This window comes from Protomyctophum bolini (assembly GCF_963924005.1).
Source record: "Protomyctophum bolini genome assembly, chromosome: 3".
NCBI classification, from domain to species: domain Eukaryota; kingdom Metazoa; phylum Chordata; class Actinopteri; order Myctophiformes; family Myctophidae; genus Protomyctophum; species Protomyctophum bolini.
This window is the reverse complement of record NC_137864.1, coordinates 27029301-27055808: the sequence shown is the minus strand read 5'-3', so window position 1 is coordinate 27055808 and position 26508 is coordinate 27029301. Positions and strand designations below refer to the sequence as shown.

Below are 26508 nucleotides of genomic sequence, written 5' to 3'. Positions count from 1 at the left end.
GATGCACCATGTCTCTGTATGCATTTTCCTATTGTGCAAATATATATGCATGTAGTATATATGCATTTGCAAATGCATACAGTATATATGCATTTTGGAAATACATGCCTCACCCATTTATTATGTCTGTGTCCCTTTTATTCCCATACATGGCGTTCTTTGTCAGGCATGCCCAAATACGGAGTATATGCAGATGTCAGAACATCAATGTGATGTCAGAACATCATTGTGATGTCAGAACAGGCCAGCTCCATATATGGAGATCTGTCCAGAGCCTGGGCAGGGGCCCTGTCCAGAGCCTTCGGCAGGGGCCCTGTCCAGAGCCTTCGGCAGGGGCCCTGTCCAGAGCCTGAGCAGGGCCCCTGTCCAGAGCCTGGGCAGGGGCCCTGTCCAGAGCCTGGGCAGGGGCCCTGTCCAGAGCCTTCGGCAGGGGCCCTGTCCAGAGCCTGAGCAGGGGCCCTGTCCAGAGCCTGGGCAGGGGCCCTGTCCAGAGCCTGAGCAGGGGCCCTGTCCAGAGCCTGGGTGCCTGTGGTTTTATTTGAGAGGACATGTGGACACGTCTTTAGCATCATAAGTGTTAAGCAGTTAACATCCTAATATGCCTTCTGGTATGTATAAAATGCTGAGCAGGCCCAGTTGACCTAGATTAGTTCAAGATGGAAAGAGAAAAAGACCTACGTGACTAAGAAACAGGTTTCATTATTAGGATACGGATGGCAGGAGCTTCATTCACAAAGACTGCTCAACTGGCTAGTATTTCACTGGGGGCACTTTGCTCACTTACGCTTTACTCTGTGAGTAAAGCACACAGATGTGCATTTGGATCTGTGGGGAACTGTGAACATTCAATGACTTTGATGCTCATGCATTTTTGCGATTTGCTGTGGGGAGCATGGCTTGTGTCAATATGTCCCTTCACAGGGAAGGGTCACTGCAAATCTGAACAATTTACGCCTTTACCTGAGGAAACCACCTTTTTATCCTGAAGAGAGTAGTCTCTCCAGGATGACAACTATCATCAAATACCAAACTTTTGGTTACCATGGTGCTCCATCCCTCCAGTAGAGTTCCAGATCAGCATTCGGTACCCAGCATTGACTGATGTCATTCTGCTATGATGTCAGTATTGTGACATCAGGAATGTACATATTTGAGCATTATCATTGCACTTAATACTGCATGTTGAACCGTTGACTAACATTGTGACATTGGACTCTCTCTTGCTCCTCCGCCATCATGGGTCGCATGCACACTCCCGGAAAGGGCTTGTCCCAGTCAGCTCTGCCTTACAGGCGCAGTGTTCCTACCTGGCTGAAACTGACATCTGAGGATGTCAAAGAGCAGATCTTCAAACTTGGCAAGAAAGGCCTGACCCCCTCTCAGATCGGTGTGATTCTGAGGGACTCTCACGGTGTGGCCCAGGTGCGTTTTGTCACTGGCAACAAGATCCTGAGGATCCTCAAGTCAAAGGGCCTTGCTCCAGACCTGCCAGAGGACCTCTACCACCTCATCAAGAAGGCTGTGGCCATCAGAAAGCACCTGGAGAGAAACAGAAAGGATAAAGATGCCAAGTTCCGCCTGATTCTCACCGAGAGCAGAATCCACAGGCTGGCCCGTTACTACAAGACCAAGAGAGTACTGGCTCCTAACTGGAAGTATGAGTCCTCTACAGCCTCTGCTCTGGTGGCATAAACTGTTCGCTTTGGTTTAATACAAATTCACACTTGTGTGAAGTGAGGGCAGATCTTATCGTCATACATCATCACATTCTGTGCTCAGCCAATCAAATCATAACATTCCGTGGTGCACACACACAAACACACAAAGCTGGGCATAGGAGGGGCTAAAGGTCCCTACACACCGGGCGCGATTTTCAGATTTTTACCTGCATTTCTCCATCGGTTTTCCGAAAAACGCGCCTTAACGCCCCTAAAAAAACAGATAAAAAAATACGAAAATAAAAAAACTTTGTTGCATGGGATTCTCCAGTATTGGCATAATCTAGGAACACAATCACATACAATATGGCATGTGACATGCTGATTTGTACTGTTTGGCAAGACCGAATTTTGACTGAGAATTGATACCTTATCAGCCTGCCCGTCAATGCTGGGCTTATTGCGTTCACATTGCAATGCAAATGGCCAGTCCATATATGGGCATATATAAACGGGTGCTTAACAAAAATGATTTGCATATTGCGATGTCATACATTTCCATATGGGTATAACCCGACAACAGTGATTTGCGCTGACGTCAGGCTTGTCCATGCAGTCCATATATGGAGTCCTGGACATATTTGCCAATTTGTGTCGATGTTGGGCATGTCCGAGGGCTCGCTGAGGGCCTGAGTTTACGCACGCACGCACCCACGCACCCACGCACGCACGCACGCACGCACGCACACAGACACACACACACACTCTCTCACAGAAATAATTTCCTGCCCTTTGCTGAGGCCCTGTCCATTATACTCCCTCTGGGGGTGTATTTTGCCACTGACAGGAATACGGCATCTTCCCCTCTCTCTCTCTACCTCCACACATCTCTCCTTCTTTCATCCCTCCTCTCGTCAAACCCTGTTCTCTCCCTTCTTCTCTCCATCTCCTGTCTCCGAACCCTGCAGCATTAAATGCTGCAGACAGTCCTGAAGGGGTTGACTGTGCGTTCAAACCCCCCCCCCCGCAACTTAGCAGTAAAATGTTCTGCTTTCTTTAAGGTTCAAGGAAGGGTCTCTCTTACAGTCAGGGCAAAAGGGGGCGGGGGGGACCCATGCTAGTGTTGAAAGTCCATCAGAGGGACGTGCCGGGGAGCGAATAGAGCGCTTGCATGTCAGTAGCGTTGGCCTCAGGTTGCCGTGTTTCACAGTCTCCCACGTTCTCGGGTTGTCTGCTTTTTACGTCCGCCTGACTGGCAACACCCGGGGCCTCCTGACCCCGGGTCTGTACCCCGCCTCACTCTGGCTGTCAGTCATTTTTTTTTAAAGAAGACCTACTAAACTAGTTTCCCAGTAGTCCTCATCAGCAGCACACTGTAGAGTCTGCTTTTAGATTTCACGTAAGGGTGCAAGTTAAGAAAAAGATAATAATGTTTCGTAATAAATGCCAAAAGCATCAAAAGGGTGTGCAACGTGCTGTGTACAGTGTATATACAGTAAAAATGGACCTGAGTTTACTGTGCACACGGCACACTATGTTATGCCAGGCTGAAACAGGAGAATTATAAGGAGGATTGCTGGCTGAGAGATGACACATTATGTATGTCACATTATGCACAATACATGACAAGCTGAAGTAAGCCTTTTTTCTGCTCTAGCCTGAAGCCAAGCCAGTCTGTTCCCATATCCTCATCTCTGGTCGCTGCACCTCATGACTCACCAGCATCAGAGCCTCTTTGTCTTGACTCATCCAGATCAACTTTTCCCAACTCTCAAAATCTATCTAATTGGTGCCCGTGTGGTTTTATGCGTGTCCGTCATCTCACTTTTATTTCTTTTTGTTGCCAGCCTTTTCTATTCTGTCCATATTTCCTGTCGTGGTATCCACCATGCATCCTCTGCATGTGTACACTGCCAACCTAGATGGATCTGCTCTGATTAAGTTCATGCACACATCAAGGGACGATAACCACAGGAGCGGTTGATTTGATAACATTCAGGTCATAGTTGTACACAAGCTACATTTCAGCTTGTGCGTATTGTGCCACGAGAGGAAGCTGGATGTGAATGCTCTCCGACATGTGTTTGGTAACAAAGTGCTGGCTGACAGGCTTCCTTGGAAACCAAGGACAAAGCTTCCACTTCTCCATTATTTAGTAGTTCGGCTGCTTTCTCCTCTTCAGGTTCACATCTCTACATTATTTTTATGAAGACGTCCTGGGCAAGACGGTCTGTGCTTCCTTTGTGCCATTCTGCTCACTTCAAATTCAAGTACAGACACATAAGAATTTTATTTTTAAGACTACTTTATTGTAAAAACAGTGATAAGAAATACTTTAGATTTTTATTTCTTTCAATTACTTCCTTCCCACACACATTTGTGTTGTCACTGCTGTAGTGAGGGTCTCCCACTGGGAGGACGTAGAGCCTTACTTCGTCCTCCTCCCACCCAACACTCCCTCCAACATGGTTGTGTTTGTATATAGACGCTCCACGAAGCCGGATGCTCCACCAAGCAGATGCTCCACGGTGGATTTGAACCCACAACCATGGTGGACTATGGGCAGGCGCCACTTAAAACAACACAACATCCCATCATATCACCTTAAGATGATGTGATGCTATCACTGATTTGACTTCATTAGAATACAATAGAAACTTTATTTGGAGAGCGACATTACAGAACAGACAACTCACTCATCAATTCTCATACAAAGCACGATGTACAAATTGCGTTGTACAAGTGTTATTGTAGTGTTCATAAAGGGCCATAGTATTGCAGCAAAGCCTTTGTTCTTGTTTGTTTGAAAACATTACATTTTGACCAGAGCAGCGGTATTAGCTGCATGAGCCCATATTGACTTTGTGTCGGTCATGCAGACCAAACCTCCGTGTCATGACCTCTGAACCCTCCTCTCCTGCAATACACGACTAATTGAAAGCTGTAACTTTTATTTATTTTATTTCAGAAAACCGATTCGATGCCAATTGCGGCGGCCTCCCCCCTTTACCAATTGTCCAATCAGATCTTGATCAGATATACCCCCATTCTGTGGCTCAGCCCAAACTATGTTTCACAATTGAATTTGCCACTTAAACGTAGTTGGTCCTCGGTGACCTCTGATAAGTCGGGCGGGGGGGCCTCTGATATTGCCGTATTGATTTTTGCCTCCATTCAGCGTCTCTACCGAGCCTCTCTCCCGAGCCACCGGTTTCATTTTGCACTGCCACAATAAAAATAACAGGCCAGTGAAACATCCCCCTGGGGGGATAGTGGTGGGGCAGAGGGGATTTGATATGTTTTTCAGCTATCTTTTATTATTTCCCTTCTTCTGGTCGGCTGGTTTGTGTAGAAGTAAACATTCATAAATACATGAGTTACTATGTTACACTGACAGACAGCAGGCACGCAGGTCACCCTGCAGGTTGCTAGTATCTCTTCATGACCTGCATCCTCCCTTGCTCTCTGTTACCCCTCTCTCTTTCCCCTTGTCTCTGGCCCATTGTGCTATACAGTATGTTGGCCCTCAAGCTTTTATTTAGAGGGTGGAAGTTAATGGCAAGCGGGGCATCAGAAGTGAATTATTCAATAGATAAAACCATATTTATGATGGCTCTCTGTCAGAGTTCATATCCTTGAGACGGCAGTGATAGAGGGGTGCCTGATTTAGATAACATACACTCTCCATCTCTCACTCTCTCATCTTGCATCTCTCTTTCCGTCTTCCATTCTCTTTCTTGTTTTTTCTCTCTTTCTCTCCGTTTTCCTTTCCCTCTCTCCCTCCCTCTGTCTCTCTCCTCTCTCTCTCTCTCTCTCTCTCTCTCTCTCTCTCTCTCTCTCTCTCTCTCTGGGAGGGGTAGAATTGAGTTATCTGTGGCACTGGGAGTAAGTTATTACAGCGGTCCCAGGGTTAGAACACAGATGAAGATAACTGGGAGGACTGGAAATCCAATTACCTTCCGAGGTTCTCTATCTAATAGGATCCTTAATGCGCCGGAGATCTGCAGATCCACCACACTTTACAGGATGGAAGGAGAGAGAGAGGGAGGGAGGGATGGAGAGGGGAGGGGAGGTTGGTGTGTGAAGCAAGGAAAGGAAGGGAGAACATGAGAGGGGAGGGGAGGGGATGGATGTGTGAAGAAAAAAAAGTGTGTGGGAGGAAGAGAGGAGGACAGAAAGAGAGAGAAATGGAAAGGTGTGTTTTTTATGGGTCTGTTCATTAGAGGTGAAATGTGGCGCTCTGGAGCACAAGGGCAGATGAGGGGGACCAGATAACTGTACCCCGGTCATTTCTTTTCCTCTCCGATCTCTTTCTTTCTCTCTGCCTTGCTTCCACCCTGTCTCTCCCTCATGCCTCTCTCTCTTTTCATAAACCCTGCTTGCTCGGTGCGTGCCTGTTTAGATGGAGTAATTGAATTGACTGTCTGAGAGATGCCATGAAAGCCCAGACGATAGCGGGCTAATTAGCGCCCGCCATCATTGTTCCCTCCCTCCCACCCTCTCTCCTCTTCCCTCCTCCGGCCCTAAAGTGATCCTCCACCCCCCCCCCCCACCCCCCCAAGTTAATGACATTAACATTGAGCTGATGCTCATTAGGTTTTATGGTTGTAGCTTTGGTAGTGAACGGCAGAGAAAGCCTGTGCATCTCGGAACACAAAGAGAGAGAGGGGGAGGGGGGGGCATAGATGAGAAGTGAGTTCACTGGATCAGTGCATCAGTGCTGCTGTTTGTGAGGAGAAGTCTTTGTTGCACAAAAGGCTGTTTAAGATTAAATGACTTGGGGAGAGGCAACACGATCAGTAGAACAAAGGCTTATACAGAGATATGCTCTCACGCACGCACGGTGCACGCACACACATGCACAACAACATAGAATCACGCACGCATACACACACGTGCGCGTACACACACACAGAACACCAAAAGCCCTGAATGCTATTTATAACATGTCACTCACAGCAGTCTGAGTGACAGCTGCCATCAGTTGTAGCTAGCTGTCATGTAGCGGTCGCTGCAGTGATGTATAGCCGTCACTGTGGGTTGGACACACATCCCAATCCCTCCATCTGTAGACATAACAACACACACTATACATAAGTACATTATCATCTCTACATGAACAGTGTATTCATTGGGGAAAAACGTGTATATATGTTTTTAATGCATTCACATTTTTGAGCGGTGGTAACCGCTCCAACACTTGACTATGTGTGTTTGGGTGTCTATTAAGCGCCTCCAATGCCTGGGTTTTGATATTAAGTCATATGGCAGCCACGTCTATGGATTTTTTATAGATAGACTTTTAAGGTGGTTGCACACTGGTGTTTTTTTTTGCTGCATTTTGCAGATCCGAATGTATTAGGCTATCACTAGCTCTCAGCCTGTCACCAACACCCCACTAGACTCCACTAGACAGCTGTGGAAAACGGATAAAATCGACCCCGGTCCGAAAAAACTTTATTTTTTACGATCTCCGACGTAAACTTTAGATTGCATTTCCATTGACCTGAATGGGGGGAAATGCTAAAACTCACTATTCTGCCACATGTGACGTCATGTGGGTCAATCCATCATCATCATACGGCCATCATCAAATACTTAATAGTGGGTGCATCAGCACTGCGGTCATCGTTACTTCAAAGGTACACTGGCTGGGGTGTGATTTAAAATATATTGTCCTTGAAGAGTGTCTAAAATCTCTATATTTGGAGAGAAGGATTCCTACAGTAGGAAGAGATGAGGGGAGGTGGTGAACATGGGTAAAGGGTATCCCTCAGCTTCCCACTGTCTTGTCAGTGTAATGAAGTCCCCTGGTACCTCCGAACACACTTCTCATCAGTTTGTGTGACCAGCTGACCCCTGAGCTGTGAGAAAGACCTTCCTCCTCGTGGAGAAAGGTGATGTCCGCACACAGTATAATGGTGTCCTGTGCTTTATTAATCAAACAATCAACGATTCACCCAGGAAGGGCTGCATGGGGTCTGGACAAAACACTTTTTGATCCAGCACCAGTATGAAGAGTTGTGGGGGTTTACTTTTGTTGCTGTTGGACAGAAACCTTGTATTTATGTTTTGTTTTTAGTTTTTTCCATATGACTGTTACACAAAAGTAGTGAATTTCAGATCAAGCTTACGACACATCACATCGTATTGCATTGTGACTTTGTGCATTGTGTAGATATGCCATTTTTGTTAAATGTAATCAGGCTTTCCCATATTTGGGTTTTTATGTACAGTGGTCTCACAAGAGGCCAGAGCAAAAATACATTGCATCAATGCCAACTGATTTGGTGCTACTCGTGATGTCATAGCTATCTCCCTACTTTGTATAATCCCTCCCCTCTTCAGTGCCAAATTTGCATTTCGTTTTTGGAGACCGTGCGGGAGGGGAGGAGGGGTGGGCCTTATTATAATGAGTCAAAGATGTGGGAGGGGAGTAGCTGGAATGAGGGTGTGGCAGAGAAGATTATTTGCATAAACAGCACTCCCATCACATCAGCACATTGTGGTACTGCAGCTAAAACTGCTTTAGAAGCTAGACAGAAATGACATGGACTGGTTATATCAGAGTGGTGATTTAGGCCATTAGAAATATATTTGCGGGACATAAACAATATGATATTAAATATTAAATCACACCTGTTTGAAGTGAGGGGCGCTCTTATCATCGTACATCATCATACATTATCTCCTTCTGGCCAATCAGATTTTGCGTCCTCACCTTTGTCTTGTTACGCATGTTTGTGTTTACACAAACACTCAAAATTGTCCTAAAGAAAAGGCGGCGATCCGAGCACTCAAAAGGTTAAAATCACACCCGTGTGAACTGAGTGTTGCAACTCCGTGTAGGTGTCCCCGGGGGTCCCCGGAACTTCCAGACTCACAGGAATGCGCCCAGGGTGGCGGCCTGGTGTGTGTGTGTGGGGCTGCGCAACACAGACCAACCAAACGCTATTTTCGTGCTCGGACAGACCCAGCCAGCTAACCAGGGACACACATAGCTCCGCAATGGAGTGGTTGTACCACTCAAAAATGAGGAGAGGGTGGATAAAAATAGATTATTTATACAAGTTAAAAGAAGCCAACATGTTTCTTCATCAGGGCAAGTATATGCAGAAAATCAAGCGCAAACAGGTGTGTGTGTGTGTGTGTGTGTGTGTGTGTGTGTGTGTGTGTGTGTGTGTGTGTGTGTGTGTGTGTGTGTGTGTGTGTGTGTGTGTGTGTGTGTGTGTGTGTGTGTGTGTGTGTGTGTGTGTGTGTTGAGCCCTAAACACTGATGAGAAAATCATCATACTGTGTGTAATAACATAAAAGCACAAATCAATCAAGAAATAAGTGGGGCAAATAACAAAGAAAAAAACGCAGCAACGAAAAAGAAACATAATGCAGCAATAAACATAAGTGATACAAAGAAATCAAACAACTGCAAAATATAACTTAAAATTGTCAATGGCATTTACTGTTTGTGTTTCGAGCTTGTGACTAAACAGTAACTCCATTGGATCAGTGGTAAATGTCCACCACCACAGTGTTTAGATGTTTGAATCCACCTGGGGGCATCCGGCTTCGCCAAGCATCCGCATACAAACACAATTGCAGGAGGAAAAGCCGGACAACCTTTGTTGGTACACTAGCAACTCGTTAAACGGGAGTTTTAGGATGGAGGCAATATGTCCTCCTGGCAGATGAGCCAGTACGCAAGTTATTTTTTTATTGTTTCCTGAAAAGTAACAGTTTTGAACATACCAGCTTACCTAACATGCCCCTAAAATGTTTTTTGTTCTCTGACTCAAGCTGTATGGTCGGTATGTTAGCTAGTGTGAAAATGTTGTTTGGCTGTTACTTCTTGAGCCATCAGTTGAGTGTGTGATCATGGCACTGAATTTATTTCTGTAGGCCTTTTGAGTTCTGCTCTTCTCTTTAATCACGTGTATGTAATCACAGTTTTTGTGTTGCAGTAAATTGTTTTCCTGCATGTGGCTGTCGGGCACTGTCATTTGGTTGTCTGGTTTCCGCTGTGTGGTACTTTCTCTCCTGCCGTGTGAATGTTGACTATGGGAATCATGTTGCAATTATGGTTTCCTTTATGTTGAATGTTGCTCACCGACAACAGCTGGTTACTCGATTGCATTAATTCTGCCGTTTTAGCCACACGTTTCACTGAATAGTTTATTAAGCCTCTACGGGGTATGGCCAATCTGTTTCTGTTTGTAGATGTTCCTCCGGTGTTTTCACCCTTGAGATCGGCGCCCCCGTCTCTGTGTATTCATAATGTCGTAGAGAGAGATGGCGGCCGCACGCGTTGGACGTGTATTTGTCATCTGGGTCGCGTCCTTCCTTCATTTGACTATTTTTCACCACCAGACGACAGTTTTAACACGTATGATTTTTCAAGCGGCCGTGACCTTGACGCAGAAACCGAGCCGCCGCGCAAGGCGGTGGCAAACAATGCCAGACTGATGGTGGTGCCGGTGCGGAGAGAGGAGAGCAGAGGCTTCTGGGTAGGAGAGATGAAGAGGCTGCCAACCCAGCTTTGTGACCAGTCCATTACAGAGCAGCACAGACAGGAGGATGCGAGGGGAGGGGAGGGCGGGGAGAGATAGTTTGATAAGTGTTGCGTCTGCGCTGGCCTTGATGGCCGCAGGCGAGGTGGGGCTGATGCCAGCGAGTGGAGCTCCGTTTCAGCTCCGGATTAGATTATTTGTCCCCCTGCTGCACTCAGGGGGGAGGGGGAGGGGGGGAGAAATCAATACTCGGGGAGCGTAGCATGACAGGGGCATCATTTCAGAATTGAAAGTGGCTGTCAGGCTTTGTCATTTGGTGACTTTTGTTCGCCATTGTACTTTTAAGCCCTCATTTTTCTCTCCCTCCCGCTGCCTTTCACTCTGCCCATTGTCTGAATTCCCCCGGTGGCGTTTTATGTTGCAATTTGAAAACTCAGAGGGCAAGAGATCAAGTGCGAGGGAATCTCTTTGAAACCAATTGGTTGGACTGGTTCAGCATCTCCTTTTGTTTAGCAACCCCCTTCACCCCCCCACCAATATCCCATCTTCCTTTTCATCTCATCTCATCCCCGTGTCTCCCACCAGACGGCCCGCTCTGTGTCTGTTCCACAAGGAATTCCTTATTTGTAGCCATGTATTTGCATTCTCTGATACACGACAAGGACAAGCCTGATGTCTCGCCGTCCTCTGGACAGTCTCTCCAGTGCCGTTTGTAAATGAAATCCTCTGGGAGTGCTTGTCTGGGCGAACGTGAGAAATTGGAGAGCGTCGTCGAGAGAGAGGGAGAGGGAGAGAGAGAGAGAGAGGGAGAGAGAGAGGGAGAGAGAGAGAGAGAGAGGGAGAGAGAGAGAGAGAGAGAGAGAGAGGGAGAGAGAGAGAGAGAGAGAGAGGGAGAGGGAGAGGGAGAGAGAGAGAGAGAGAGAGAGGGAGAGAGAGAGCAGTGCAGCTCTGTCGTGGCACCGATGTCAAGAGATTGCAAATCAAGCACTTTTTAATAACATCTCTCCTCAGCCTTTTGTTTCTGTCTACCCGTCCTCCGCTGGATCCCTGAGTCCCGGCGTTTTGTTGTCAGAGGTAGGCACAGAGAGGAACCCTGAGTCCCGGGGTTTTGTTGTCAGAGGTAGGCACAGAGAGGAACCCTGAGTCCCGGGGTTGTGTTGTCGGAGGTAGGCACAGAGAGGAACCCTGAGTCCCGGGGTTGTGTTGTCAGCGGTAGGCACAGAGAGGAACCCTGAGTCCCGGGGTTGTGTTGTCAGCGGTAGGCACAGAGAGGAACCCTGAGTCCCGGGGTTGTGTTGTCAGAGGTAGGCACAGAGAGGAACCCTGAGTCCCGGGGTTGTGTTGTCGGAGGTAGGCACAGAGAGGAACCCTGAGTCCCGGGGTTGTGTTGTCAGAGGTAGGCACAGAGAGGAACCCTGAGTCCCGGGGTTGTGTTGTCAGAGGTAGGCACAGAGAGGAACCCTGAGTCCCGGGGTTGTGTTGTCGGAGGTAGGCACAGAGAGGAACCCTGAGTCCCGGGGTTGTGTTGTCGGAGGTAGGCACAGAGAGGAACCCTGAGTCCCGGGGTTGTGTTGTCAGCGGTAGGCACAGAGAGGAACCCTGAGTCCCGGGGTTGTGTTGTCGGAGGTAGGCACAGAGAGGAACCCTGAGTCCCGGGGTTGTGTTGTCAGAGGTAGGCACAGAGAGGAACCCTGAGTCCCGGGGTTGTGTTGTCGGAGGTATAGGCACAAAGAGGCACCACTGCACTGCCAGCCCTGGGCTCAGTCAGTCTAATTGATAAACACACGGCTGATGTGTTGTAATGAGCCTCCGTTCTCCGGGCTATTACACTGGTTAACCCTCTCAACTCTCACAGGGAGAGGAGGAGGAGGAGAGAGCTCGGCCGTCTTCGTCTTGACAACAACAGCCTTTAGTTACGGTTGATGCTAGTCATGTTTCCATCCAATTTGTCAAGTGAACTGTCCAAATGGGGGCAAGGAAATACATTTTGGCCAATGTATGTTTATGTCAGTGGAGCTGAAGCAAATAAATGGGGCAACTGAATATAGAATATATTCATGACAGAATATTGTGATTATTAGTAATAATTGGGAATTCAATTTGCTTAATTTATTTGACAATGTATGTATATGACTATTGCATAATTTCTATATCTGGGGGAAAAAAGAAAATTTGTTGCATTCCTGAGCCAATAATTTGATGACCAGGTCATCGGTCAATATTCTTTATACTCTACCTACCGCTCATCAAAATATATGCTTTGCAACAAAAAACAAAACATTTACATGAATTCAAGGTTTCATGGGGTGTGTAATTGACAGAAAATAAGTAATGTGGGGTGAACTACTCCTTTAAGGAAATCAGGCCAATATCGTTGCTGTTGGGTGGAAACCACCTGAATCCATTTATGAGGTTTTTGATATCTGATTATATTTTTCATAAATCATTGCTATTGAACACCCTTTACATCTGTGTATTGGTTAAAAAAATATTCAACCAATGCAAAGTATTAAAAAGCACTTTGGACAAAACCTCTTAACTCCATTGGACCCTCAAACTGTTTTTTTTTTTTAATATAAGGTTTTATTAATTTCCTGAAAAATTAACATTTTGGAGTTAGGTGCTATTTTTCCGACAACAGAGATATGGTAGTTATTGCGAGTGTTAGTCGCATTTACTATGAAACCACGCCTCCATATATGGTCATGACTCATGACATCACGTCTCCATATATGGTCACGCCTCGTGACATCACATGACATCATGAATACCCTTAGATCTCCATATATGGAGCTGACCTGTTCTGACATTCCATATGTTGATTTGACCTCATCAAACCCTGTACACTCAAGACACGCTCCATACATACACGCCAGTACATAATTCATTCCATATGTTGATCTGACCCCCCATGCTAAAGCACCAGCTAGCGCTCGACCAGCAGTCTGCCGTCACCCAGGCGGATGCGTGCTTCTCGCCCTCAGGCGAATAATACTAGTATTATTATGCCAATATGATACATCAATGGCACAAGATTTTAAGGAAACATGGCTATGATAATAATCAAACACTGTCCCCAACATTTGCTGAATGTGATTTCAGAATCGGCTTAGAAACAATATTATAAATATAATTTTCTCTGTTATTGCATCATCACAACCGTGAATGTCCATCCAGCTCTGTTTACTTCCCGTCTACAGAATCAGCATGGCAACAACACAAGTGTATTATTAAATTGCTTTACTTTGTCTTGAAAATGACCCGAAACTTGATATGATCAATTAGATCCAGCTGACATTAATATGTTGGCTCTACATCACAACATTCAACTGTTCTTCTTGTCTGTTGCATGTATGGTAATAATATGAGGGAGGAGGGGCTGATCTCTTGAAACAACAGTGACAATCGTCTTGAGTGTTTAAATGGGGGCTGACGTTATTCTCCTATTACATCACTCTCTGTTTGCTTCCTGTTTGCTTCCTGTCGGTGGGATCATCATGGTAACAACATGACCGTGGTGACACGGCTAGCTGTTCAGTCCATTGTTAACGTCAGCTAACTGAGGCTGCTGCGTGCCATATGCTCGGCTTTGAAACAAACCTGTGTAATTTACACTTGGCTCATATGCGAGATATGTTGTAACGACTCATCGATGTCGCCGTCTTGCATAACGCCGAATGACATTCTCGCCATTATGCGTACCCCAAAGTCTTGTATCCAGTCAGCGGCTGGCCGCATCCACCTCTTGCTCCACACACATCCCTAGTTATTTATTTGAGTCGTGGATGAATTGTGGGAGACACGGCTCTGTGTAATTGACTCGATTAATGCCAGCCATTATCATCCTGTCTCCATGCGGGCTGTCTCCTCTGGTGGGAGGCAGGCGCCCATGCCGCCCGACCCTGTCAGCCAGGCCACGTAATGGAAGGTGCTGCCCATGATTACAGTGTCGCAAGTCATAAAGGTCTCGCTTGCCTGCTCATGGTGCCCCTGCTGGTGGTGGTAATAGTGGTGGAGGAAGTCTGAATAGAGGGCTAGGGATAGCTAAATGGAACAGTTTCAGGTTCAAGCTGACGTTCTGAATGTTATTCAGCTGGCTGAGTTTTTTGGTGGTAAATGTGTTGTAGGCTATTAGAGACGATTTGAAAGTATGTTTATACTCGGCATAACCAATCCAACAGCCCAGAGTGAGCTTCTAGTTGCCAATAGCAACAGGCTCTGTTTTCTAGGTTTTTTGCATGAACTTACCTTTCTTGCTCTGACATTTAAACGTGTATGTTTTCACAAGGTACCCCCCTACATTTAATAAGTGATTGATCATCATCACTGCGTGTTGCTAAATATCCTTTGTTCTGACAGTGGAGATAGTGAGTACACACGACTGGAGAATTAGTTTAAGCTGTATAATGTATGATTTGTAGCTGTAGTATTCGAAGCCCCATAGAAGCAGTCCAAAATAAGTAAACCCAAGCAGTAATCTATGACTTGATGTCCATGGAATGACCTCCCTAATTTGCAGTGACTTGTCTTTTCCACTTTGTAGCCAAACCTCACTCCAGGTATTAGCGGCACTAGTTTCGCGTCCAGCCTTCTTGGGTCTGTTATTTTAAGCGGTTGAGTCTGCGTTTGGCCCTTTTCTTCCCCGTAGCCAATGTTGGCCTGAGCTATGAGAGCAGCCCATTACAGCATGGAGGGGGGGGGGGGTGTCTGGGCAGGCAGGACACACAGGTGGTGAAGTGTTTGTTTATGGTTATGACTGTGAACCCAGAGCTGCTGATTAGGACTGCAGACTTGTACAGGCTGGCCTCAGTTTGCAGCGGCAAGTGGAAATGGACTGACGTGGGGTCTGCTGTTTAGTTTGTTTAGGGGGCTTTGAAACGCTGCAGAGCTGGTCACTGTGAACACACACAATGTTTGTTCATGTAATAATGCCTGAAAACTCGGATTCACGCCAATATATAGTTTTTAAAAAAAAATCATTATAGGTTTCTATTTTCCATATATATATATTATATACAAAGAGAGAGAGACTCTCCCAAAGACCCTTGTTGACCTACCGTACATTAGTGTAAGTGCTGTACAAATAGTTTATTTCATTTATTATTACTGTTAGTCAGATTCCTCCACAGCAAATATAAGGGCGCTCTTATCATCTTACAACATGATGATGTAAAACAAACATTGAGACAAAACAAACATTAAATTCTCTTTTCTTGTCAATGGTGTTTTTAAAAACAAACATTAAACCTGTATATAGGAGCGCCCCTCAAAAACAAAAATATATATAAAATCGTATCCTTATCGTGAGCCCAATATTAATATAATTAATAGTAATATTTCACCTGTACCACTTGTTCTTGGATATAATAACATCAGATTAAGGTAAGAAAGCTGTTGGTCCGGAATTATCCTTTAATGAAAGGACAACCGCACAGTCGAGCATTGAAAAACACACATCACACGCACACTTATTCAGCCTTATACAGTCATGTGGTTTGACTTTGGGGGGAATCGCATGCACATACTGAAACATTCTGGTTGGAGATTCACGTGCACACACTCGGAGAGATAACACCCTTTCTTCCGGTTTTAAAACATTTCTAAAACATTGGACTGCAGAAGAGCACCTCTCCCGTAGCTCCATTTTTATTCGCTGGTTTCTCAGGTCACCCTGCTGGAAGGTCAAGGCCTTCTCTAATGCTCCACAAAGAGACATAGATTGATAATTAGAACCCAATAGCCTGCAGAATAGCCCCGCTAATGTGATTTATACCTATAGATTTTCTGTCAGATATGAAAAGTCATTGCTGAAATGGTTGAGGAGGGCCCATTATAAAGCACTTACTGGTTTTTACTGGTAACTTTGGGACAGCAGGCCGGGGTCTCTGAAGTGATGGCTACTGTATGGTCATTTTTCCCAGCAGGTTGGCTTAAGGTTAATTTGATAAGGCCAGTATTATACTACCGACGCGACATTAAGAATTGAATTGTGAGTTTTTATTATTGATATTGTAACCAGAGGAAAACATAAATGGGCCATAACCAGTGTGATTATCTGCATAGCTCGCTGTACCATGCAAAAATTAATGGCTATAGCACATCGAGTTAGTTACACTGGCCTGCTTTAAAAATAAAACAAATAATTTCAAAATCCTCATTGTGGAAATAAAAGCAACGTTTAAGGTTTTATGGTTATTTCGAATGTGTTTTTTTCTTTTTTTTTACCATCTCCAAGTTCAAAGGCCCTTTCTGATAACAAATTCCGACAGAGAAAAATGTCCTTCCTGTGCATTGTGGGTGCGGGTGTGATTTGGCTTGCTGGAGGGCATTAGTAAATACGTTGTCCACTGTTATTAATCACTGTGACAACAGGACAAAAATGACCCTCTGCTTTTCATTTGCTTCTACTCTGGATAGAATTTCTCCACATAGAATCCAGTTGCGTGTGTGTGTGTGTGTGTGCGTGGGTGTGTTGGTGGGGGCTGTGAGTTTGTGTATGTGCTTTGCGTGCGCATGTGTGAGTGTATATTGATTTGACCTTAAGTTTGCTCTAAGCCTATTATGCAATGTTTATTGAACAATTACAACCTATATGGTTAGACTTGTTCCCATGTATAACATGTATAGCGTATATAAAGCTATTTTAAGTACCGGTATACAATTGTGTTAAAATCTCTACATAGTGTTTTAAAAAGACAGCAATTACAATGTAATTCCAAGGTGTTAAAATTGTTACAATATCGCATATTTTCCGCATTATACTTTCCGCTTAGTTACTAGACGTGTTTACTCTATTAATAAATTAAGCTTAATGTCATCTATTCATGGTTCAACCTCTCTGTACAGTTTTAACAAACACACCTTTGGCAATGCTGGTATGTGTGACAATACCAGTTGATCTCAAAGTGGGATCCTAGAGGTGGTCCCAGGGGGTCCCCAGCTAAATTAGTGAGTCACTTTAACCCTATAATATACCATACATCGGCTATTTGCTGGCTATTTTCATAAAATTGTGAAAAGATAATTCCAGGTGGGGAGGGGGGTTACATACAATTGTTGCCAAATACGTAAACAAAATGGTGGTCCTAGAAGTGACACAGTTGGAGCCACTGTATTCTAACAGTGTGTTTGTGCTCCCCCTATCCAGTCCCACTGTGCCCAGTATGCATCGGAGAAACGGGACGAGGAGAAGATGTGCGACCACCTGATCCGAGCCGCCAAGTACAGAGATCATGTGACTGCCACGCAGCTCGTCCAGAAGATCATCAACATCCTCACCGATAAACACGGAGCCTGGGGGAACTCCTCTGCCAGGTATGAAACACACGCACAGTGGCACACGCACGCGCGCGCGCACACACACACACACACACACACACACACACACACACACACACACACACACACACACACACACACACACACACACACACACACACACACACACAGTGACTGAAGTCACAGAAAGCACTGTAGTGTGCATTGTACTGACATGTAGCTTCAGAATGATATTGAGTCATAACATGATACTATGAATGGTCTGACAAGGACTTTTTGTTCAAGCAGGATGTGAAAGGCATTGTATAGTGTGTTGAAACGGGATTCTGGTTTTATAGTAATGTCCACACACACACACACACACACACACACACACACACACACACACACACACACACACACACGCAGTGTTGAATGCTTTATAATATGATATTTGAGTCTAATGTCCCAATTTACCTAGGTAAATTGGGAACCTTTACCCCTCCGGTCAGGCTGTTTTTTACCAGTCATGTTACAATTAAGTGAAATATTATATAGAGCTGCCTTTAATCAAAGAGAGGATGCACCTGTTTTCTGAAATGGCCTCAGCAATAGTTTTAATCTCATAATACCACAGCCTTCCCTCCTGACATAACACAACACAACACAACCAATGCTCCAGACTTTGATTGAATTAGCTCTCACACCGATGGAAATGTCAGCCGTGCGATGTGTGATCCATCGGCTCCGGCCAGAGATGAAAGCCATTTAAACAGCTCTGCGGCCATTAAGCGCGGAGGAAACCCTATCCCCCGTGTTTGTTTCATCAAACAGGCGGCGCAGTCCGATGGAGCTGCTCCCTAATGATGTGTGTTTGTGCAGGTACTGTGTAATGGCGAGCAGGCGAGCCGGGGCGCACTCGCCTCTGTGCTTGTTAGGCTCAGCCCAACTCTCCAGAGGCTCGTCTGGGGGCTGTGGGCGGGGGGGGGGGGGTGGATGGGGAGTGGGGGAGGGAGGGGGGAGTCGATCTCTCTGGCTCTCTCCCTTTTTTTTCGTTTTCTTCCTTCCTCTTGTTCTTAGATTCTCTGACTCTTGCTTTGTTTTTCATCTCTCACCGTCCTCTTGTCTCTCTCTCTCTCTTTCTTTCCATCTTGCTTTTCTATTAGTCCGCCATGTGTTACTCAGACGAGGCCCTGCTGTTTGCTATGGAGATTGTGCTCTGCTGCACCCCCCCCCCCCCCCCCCCACACCCACATTACTGACCCCCTGTTCTTTTTTTTATGCTGTCTCAGTATTGATGGAGGTTCTAATGGCTGTTGATGTGTGCGCAGAGCGGCTGGCACAGGTCCTGGGAGCGCTGAGCTCTTTTAATAAATCACCATCAGTCCCGTGCCATTACATCGATATTTTTGGTCAATTACCGCGAAGGTCAGGTGCCGTTTGCTGCCATTGTTGCACTGCAGGCGCCCATAGTATGGCACGGGGTGCAGACAGAACGCAGCATTAAACATCTACTGTAGTGTCTGGAACAAAAATACAACAATATTGTGTGATTTATAGTGAAGACTCCTATGTTCCTTGATATCATCAAACATGGACTGTGCATTTGCACGCACACACACGCATGCACACACATGCACGCACACACACACACACACACACACACACACACACACACACACACGTACGCGCTTAAATCAGAAGGGTAACGATACAAGTGTACTGTATTGCGTGTGTAATTGCACAAACAGAAATACACACATATGTGTGCGTGTGTGCGTGCACGGCACGCGCATGCTCGCACACGCGCACCTTTCCCTCTCAGCTGTGAAAATGTAATCCAGGAGCTCAAAGACAACATGCAGCCATGATTACGACCTTTTGTTCCCGAGTTGTAGAATGGGAGGCGGGCTGCTCAACCACCATAAAGGCGTATTCCCCAAAGTTTCCATTCAATAAAAGCCCCGAAAATGAAAATATTATTTTCTCGCCGGCTGATGGGAATTGTTGTTTCCTCACGGCAGGCATCTAATATCTTGTGACATTGCGTGACCCGCCTGAATGCAATTTGTGTCTTAATATCCAGCTTACAGCAGCCCTGGCCCCACTACGACAGAGGTGTTTGCTCAGTCTCTCTTCCATTTCCTCTCTCTCGCTCTCTCTCTCTCTCTCTCTCTCTCTCTGCCTCTCTCTCTCTCTGCCTCTCTCTCTCTCTCTCTCTCTCTCTCTCTCTCTCTCTCTCTCTATATATATATATATATATATATATATATATATATATATATACACTCTGTCTTTCTTTCTTTCTGTATTGGAATGGAAAAACGTGTCGGACAGACAGGCAGAGAGACAGGACTTGTCTCTCTACCTGTCTTCATCCACAGAACTGGGTCTCAGTCCCTTGGAGACTCAGGTGTACAACGTGCCAGCCAGCCGTCTGCGTCTGGAAGAAGAAACGACCGAGCCACATTAAATGAATAGCCAGCAAAGATGCCCACAAATAGAACAACTGGCACATGTCATTTTTTCCCTCCCTCCCATGTCTGCCCCCCCTTCTCCAAGAAACCCCCCTCCATTTCTGTTCTGCTCTGTGAGTGTGGGTCCACTGAGTATCCAACTGCTGCTTATTTGGGTCAGGAGACAAATCATCTTTCATGTACCTGACACCCAGGAAGAGTAGATGGACCGAGAGAGAGGAGGAGAGATGGGGGCAGATGATGGAGAATGCCAACTCTCACTCTCCCGGGACACTGTTCTCCTTTCTCTCCATATATCCTTCTTTATTTCTTTCTTTCATTCTTGCTTTCTTGCTTTCTCTTTCTTTCTCTCTCTTTCGCTCCCTCTCTCCCTTTTCTGTTACTCTCCATCATACCATACCGTTATCCATCAATTGCATTCTAATAGGCTGACTAATGTACCATGGCAATTCACTCTGGATCCAGGGGGGGGGGGGGGGGGGTTGTTGTCTGCAACCGAGGGTAGAAGAAGGGGGGTATGGGGTGGGGAGGTTGTTGTCTGCAACCGAGGGCAGAAGGTGTGATCTAGAAACGGTGTCTATTTGAGACGGGTGGAGCATGAGTTATACTGGGTTGCTTGCTAAAAGTACCTGATCTACAAGCTCACAATACGTCGCAGTGTGACACTGTGAGATGTAGCACTTGCTTGGCTTACGCCTTGCTCGGGCACACCTCATGGGACTCAAACCAGCTTCAGTCAGCCCACCTGCCTTGTTTTGAACGTGATTGGATGACTCTGAATATGAGGACACTTGCCCACCACATTATTTGCGTTGTTTATTTTGTCCTGGTGTATTTAACTTTTTGGTCTGTTTCTTCTGATATATTTATCCTGTCATCATCAAGATTTTAGTGTGATCTGATTTGGTTTAGTAGGCGTTGCTTTTCTTTTTTTCTTTTTCATTTTTCTTTTCTTTCACACCACACAAGCACACTCTAAACCTCTTCTGTTAAGCACCTCCTACTGCCTCGTGCCACTCCTACCACCTTCCCAGCACCCCGTCTTCACCACATCATGCGCCTCTCACCTCCTCCTTCGATCCTCCTATTTACTCACCACCTCCACACACCTCCTGGTCTCACCTCCTCCCTCCCTCCCTCCTCTCTGCTATAAGCAGCTCATTTTCCAATGCAGCCTCCGCTGTGTTCTAATGGACGCCCTGAGGCTGGAGGCTCCCTCAGCCGAGGGGACATCCATCTTTGTGTGTGTCACGCTCTCGAGCCCCGGCAAAAAATCTTTGTGATGCGCACTCCAATTTTTCTTCAGTAAATCAAATCTTCCCCCCGTGCCTTCAGAAAGATGAATGCTCCGGAGGTTGCAGTGTTATAGAGAAAATCAATGCTGGCAAAATTGAAACGGTATGCCCCCACATTGATCGGCCAGAGCCCGATCGAAGCACAACAGCTTTGTAACTGTTTCGGCCGGACAGTCAGCTGACCTGTAATGGACAAAATATCGATATTAAGCGTTACTATTTTATCTTGTAGTATGTCTTTTTTTTTTGCACTGCTGCTGAGGAAAAAGGGGGATCCTGAATTGGAGGTGGAGATTCATATTAAGCTGGAAAAGGGATTTCCCCATTTCTTGTGTAATGTCCTATACACAGTACACACTGCCCACATTATATTGGACAATTAATCCATTAATCATAGCAATGTCGCTCATCTCACTGTGTCTAAAAGAAATCCACAATCAGAATGTACCACCAAGAATTCAGTGTGTCTAGTACCTCTTATTTGTCCATGTTTTAAGGGGAATGTTTTCTAAGCCCCTTGATTTTTTTTCTACTGTATGTCACCTGCACATATTGCCAATTTCTACCTTCCATGTTTCTTTGGAACAGCAATTTATCTGCTTTATGTGAAAAAGTGTGAATTCCCTATTATGTTTTGTTACTGGTTAAAATTGCTTAAAGGGCCACTTCAACCTTTTTGCAACCAGATCTTATTTGAATGATGTGTGGAAGACAATAAACACTTTCCTGGGGGTTTTTATGTGTGTAATCTGTTTTTAGATATTTCAGTATTTCAAAGTGTCCATGGGCTCCATGATTTCTTGTCTCCCAAACATCATCAAAACCAGTAAGACGCGCAAACGCGGGCAGCTGAGACCCTGCAGATCATGTCTGTCTGTCTGTGTGTCTGTCCCGCTGTTACTGTATATGTGGACCTGGCCCCTTTTGTGCCCATATATGGAGCTGAGTGGACCTGGCCCCTTTTGTGCCCATATATGGAGCTGAGTGATTGCTGATGCAACACACTCCATATTTGGATAGCGGGACAGACAGACAGACAGACACACACAGACATGATCTGCTAGGTCTCATAGTAAGTGCTCACTGCGTTCGCAATAAGATCTGGTTGCAAAAGGGATGAAGTGGCCCTTTAAAGCTTTCTAAAGCTATATTCCCTGTTTGTTTGCAGGAACACTGCTCATGACGCTTCAGCTATAGCATGCCTCATTAGTTTTGGCTATAAATATTAGACCATGTCGGCACATAATCTGTTCAATGGATTAATTAACTGATCTTAATGACATGGCATAGAGGTGTGCTAGCAACAGTAGAATAATGATTTTAAGTGCATTTTAAATATTTGTTTTAATTTAACTTCATTCAACCAAGGTAGTTTGACACTCGCATAGTTAAGCACCTTCACACCTGAAATCTTGTAGATCTGCTATGTTTGGTGAAGAGAGGGGAAAAAAGCTGGTGCCTTGTACAGAACCTTGGGGGACTCCGGTCAAGCAAATATCGGGTTTAAAGGGTTTAGTACCTTGCTCAAAGGCACCTTGATGACAGTTGTTAGTGGAGAGACATTCACCCACATTCTCTCAGCTGGTGTTGGGCCATATACTGTACCATACATACGTAGCTGTAACACCAAAACCATTGCGTGCATTCAACCCTCACTTAAATCACAATTATGATCCCTAATACTGTGCCTAATACCTAATGCATTGTCTAAAGCCAAGGTCTGCAACGTGTCTGTGGGTTTCTTTATGTACATTCTGTGGACAACGTTGTACATTACAGCTGTGCTGGTACCGTGCAAGCAGGGCTAAGAGAGAGGAAACTGGAACTCTGCTGTGTCAATGGAGATCCTAAACATAAGACACAAGAACATGACTGTTTAGAATACCTGTGCCTGTCGGAAACTCGCGGCACGAGAAAGACAGGAAGACTGAGAGACAAAGGTACAGAGATGGAGAGAGAGAGAATTTACAATTTAGGCATTTAGCAGACACTCTTAATATGGGCGATTTACAGTGAGCAAGAGCAAAAACATGGTAATACATCATATACTGTACATAAAAATAGTCATCATGAATCATACGTAAGCTAAGAACCGTAGAATATCTATATAATGAAACTATGTGTATATACTCTAGAGTGCTATGTCTACATAAAATTATATCTACGTTACATAAGTTGAGCCTTTGCATAAGCCTGTAAAGTCATCGAGAATAGGGCAAAGGGCTAAGATGGAGTCTGAAGAGGTGAGTTTTCAGACTACAGCGGAAGATTGGGAGTTTGTCTGCAGTTCTGAGTGCATTCCATAGTTTTGGAGCCAGAAGGAAGAAGAGTTTGGGACGTGTGGAGCATTGTCTCTGCGATTTTAGTGAAGGTACTTCCAGCTTCCCTGCGTTGGCTGATATGAGCGCACAGGAGTGTTTGTAGGGTTCGATCAGACTTGCAAGATATGGGGGTGCCATACCTTTGGTTGCTTTGAATGCCAGCTTCAGAGTTTTGTACTAGTCTGTGCAGGCAGCGACCGGGAGCCAATGGTCGGAGCGGAGAAGGGGGGACAGAACACATCCATCAAAGCTGTGTTCAGACACAAGAAAGGTCGGCGAGCGCTGGTGCTTTGGCTCAACATATGGAATTAATTTTGTACTGGCCATATATGGAGTGTGTTTTGAATGTACAGGGTTTGATGAGGGCCTAGATAGGGCTGGGCCTTAATTATTGGGCCTGTTGAGTGCCCAGCCAGCTGCTGGGCACGACTGCACTAACTTTGGGGCAGGCCCGTCTAGAGTTTAAATGGACAGGTATCAGTCAAAAGGGAGACATCGAAGAGGAATGACCATACATGTCCATATATGGTCATGCCTGGGGTGACCAACCAAACAACTGACTGACTGATGGGGAAATGCACAATTTCATAGTAAATGCAACCTGTGGTCGCATTTATATGGAATGTCAGAACATAATGGCATTTGGAATGTCAGAACAGGTCAGCTCCATATATGGAGATCTTGAGGTTTGAGGTCAGATGTAGAGTTGCTGGCCAATAGACATCAGTGATCTCCATATATTGACATGCCCATATATGGGTTTAATATTGATGACATCAGGGATCTCCATGGGATGGGATGTAAAACTGTGCAGGCTTATCTGACCGTCAGATCGCCCTTTTGTTGCATTTGGGATAAACACTGGGCTCAGATCCCCATGCAGCACTTCCTAACTATGTTTTGTACTGTGGATATTACTTTGGAAATGTGTTTATTTCCACACACTAATTAGATTTATAGATCTGATTAGTCCGATCATAAAAGTGGATTGTGAAGCGATGAGAAATTGGAGTGGTTGTTTCTGCAAAGCTTCTAATTATAGAGATTCACATTATGGGACCTTCCGTTTGTCATAGGAGAGTTTGGACTTGATAGTTTGTTGGCATTTAATTCTAATGGAGATAAACTATTAGATTAGCTTGTGTTTATACTAAAAAGAAATAACACAAAATAGCAGTAGGTGCTGCTTGCACGGCCACATATTTCCCTTGGTGTTGTCGACTGGAAGAAAATGAAGGAAAAAAAGTGTCTGGCATGCTCAGGTCGAGGTGAATCTTGAGCAATCTTTGAAAACGTCCCCAGCCCCCTGGGTTATTTTGTCATATGCTGTATACTTATAGTGTGTGTGTGTGTGTGTGTGTGTGTGTGTGTGTGTGTGTGTGTGTGTGTGTGTGTGTGGTATGTGTGTGTTTGCTTATAAATACTTGTGTCCCTGAGCGCAAACAGTAACTCTGAGCTGCAGCAGCTGTGGTATGAGACCCACGGCTTCCGTCTCTTGCAAGGGGAACAGAGGATCCCGTCCTTCAGACCAGATCTTAATCGGACTACTTCAAAACCAATTAAGCCAGAGGAGCTTGAGCTGCGGTCATTCATCTGCCTGAATACAGTCGTAAACATTGTAGCATAAACAGGCGCTCCAGAGAAAGACAAGTCATCGATTATGCTCGTCTTCCAAAGCGAGGTTCTCGCTATCGCACAGAGGGATCTCACAGAGCTCCGACCCAGAAGGCCTCAAACCAGTTTGAAGACCCAAAAAAAAGAAAATATGAAAACGTCCTGACTCATTAATCACACATAGCGACATGCGTCGGGGACAGAAAAGTTGTGAGACGCCGAGAGAAGAAGAAAAAGGATGTTGGTCTAAATCTCTGGGGAGCGTGCGGCGGCTTGACGGACGAGCATTCCACGCGTTATATAAAATGATGTGTGTCTGCGAGGGGGGGATGCCCTACCGTGCAGGGGCCCAGCTCATGGATATGAATTAGAATATGGCCTTAATGATAACATTTACCTCTACTGTATATACAGTACAGTGGCCGGGGTTGTAAGGAATAGTAACAACGTGTCACGGTAGAACATATTAACGGCTGATGGTGTCCATATGTTAGCATAGCATGCCTAACGGTTAACACTGTAGACTGCACTTTCCTTAGCCCTAAGGGGAAAGGACAGAGACATTTAAAGAGGTTTTTGTTCGGGTGGATTCTGTGATATGCATCACAATCTCCAGATTATATTCCATTGTTTATCTTCTATTCTGTCTGATATATCCCATTCTATTCTGTTAATTTATATTCTTCTCTGTTCTACGTTCTTTGGTTTTTGTATTATTGCTGTATTGTTGTCTCTTATTGACTCATCTGGTCTGCTCCATTGTCTTCTGTTGTATTTAGCATGTGTACATGCTAGTGTACATCCATGTAGAGTCTCTACAGTGATAAGTGACTATAATTTGTCTCCTAACAGGGAGATGAGTGGTGACAAAGAGTGTGGAGTGAAACCTACTTATCTGCCCCTCTTGGAACCTCTTCTTTGTCTTTGCACACAGTTCCTATTACCATCTTGTTCTATCCTCTCCTCTCCTTTGCTCTCCTCATCTCTCCTCTCCTCTCCTGCTCATCCATGTAATGGAATCCTTCTTATATTGTGTGAGAGGAGGCCTCCATCCCCGCTCCACAAAGACCAATTACCCCATCCTGCCTCACTGCTCCCAGCTCCCTGCTCCCCGCTCCACTGTGTAGCAACTCTCAGATTTATGAGTTTCATATACCCTTAAGAAAGTATATGGCCTTGGCGGTGCAAGGTCACGATAAAAAGGTGCTGATCAATATCTGAATGAAAAGCCATTTGGGAAGTTTAAGGGCTTCTCTCTCTCCCCCTCTCTCTGTCTCTGGATGTAATATCTGCAGGTATCGATTGTGAGGGGCCAGTAGTTAGTCAAAGGCTATCTCCTTTGACTAACCCCTTTGCGGTGTGTCAGCCCCCACCACTGCTAC

General features: G+C 45.4%; 2 protein-coding genes across 7 annotated transcripts in view; both read left to right on the top strand.

Annotated features, from left to right (window-relative positions):
- Window positions 1–26508, top strand: part of lrba (LPS-responsive vesicle trafficking, beach and anchor containing) — a 280974-nt gene that overhangs the window by 121824 nt on the left and 132642 nt on the right. For all 6 annotated transcript variants that reach the window (XM_080759177.1, XM_080759176.1, XM_080759175.1 and 3 more), the window contains exon 36: window positions 17310–17476. In XM_080759177.1, the coding sequence (XP_080615303.1) occupies window positions 17310–17476 (167 nt within the window). The remainder of the gene's footprint in view (window positions 1–17309; window positions 17477–26508) is intronic.
- LOC308312557 (small ribosomal subunit protein uS15-like) lies at window positions 1235–1692 on the top strand (the record flags this gene model as incomplete). Its single annotated transcript, XM_080759180.1, has 1 exon — window positions 1235–1692. Exon 1 carries the CDS (start codon window positions 1237–1239, stop codon window positions 1690–1692), a length of 456 nt encoding a protein of 151 aa, XP_080615306.1. The 5' UTR covers window positions 1235–1236.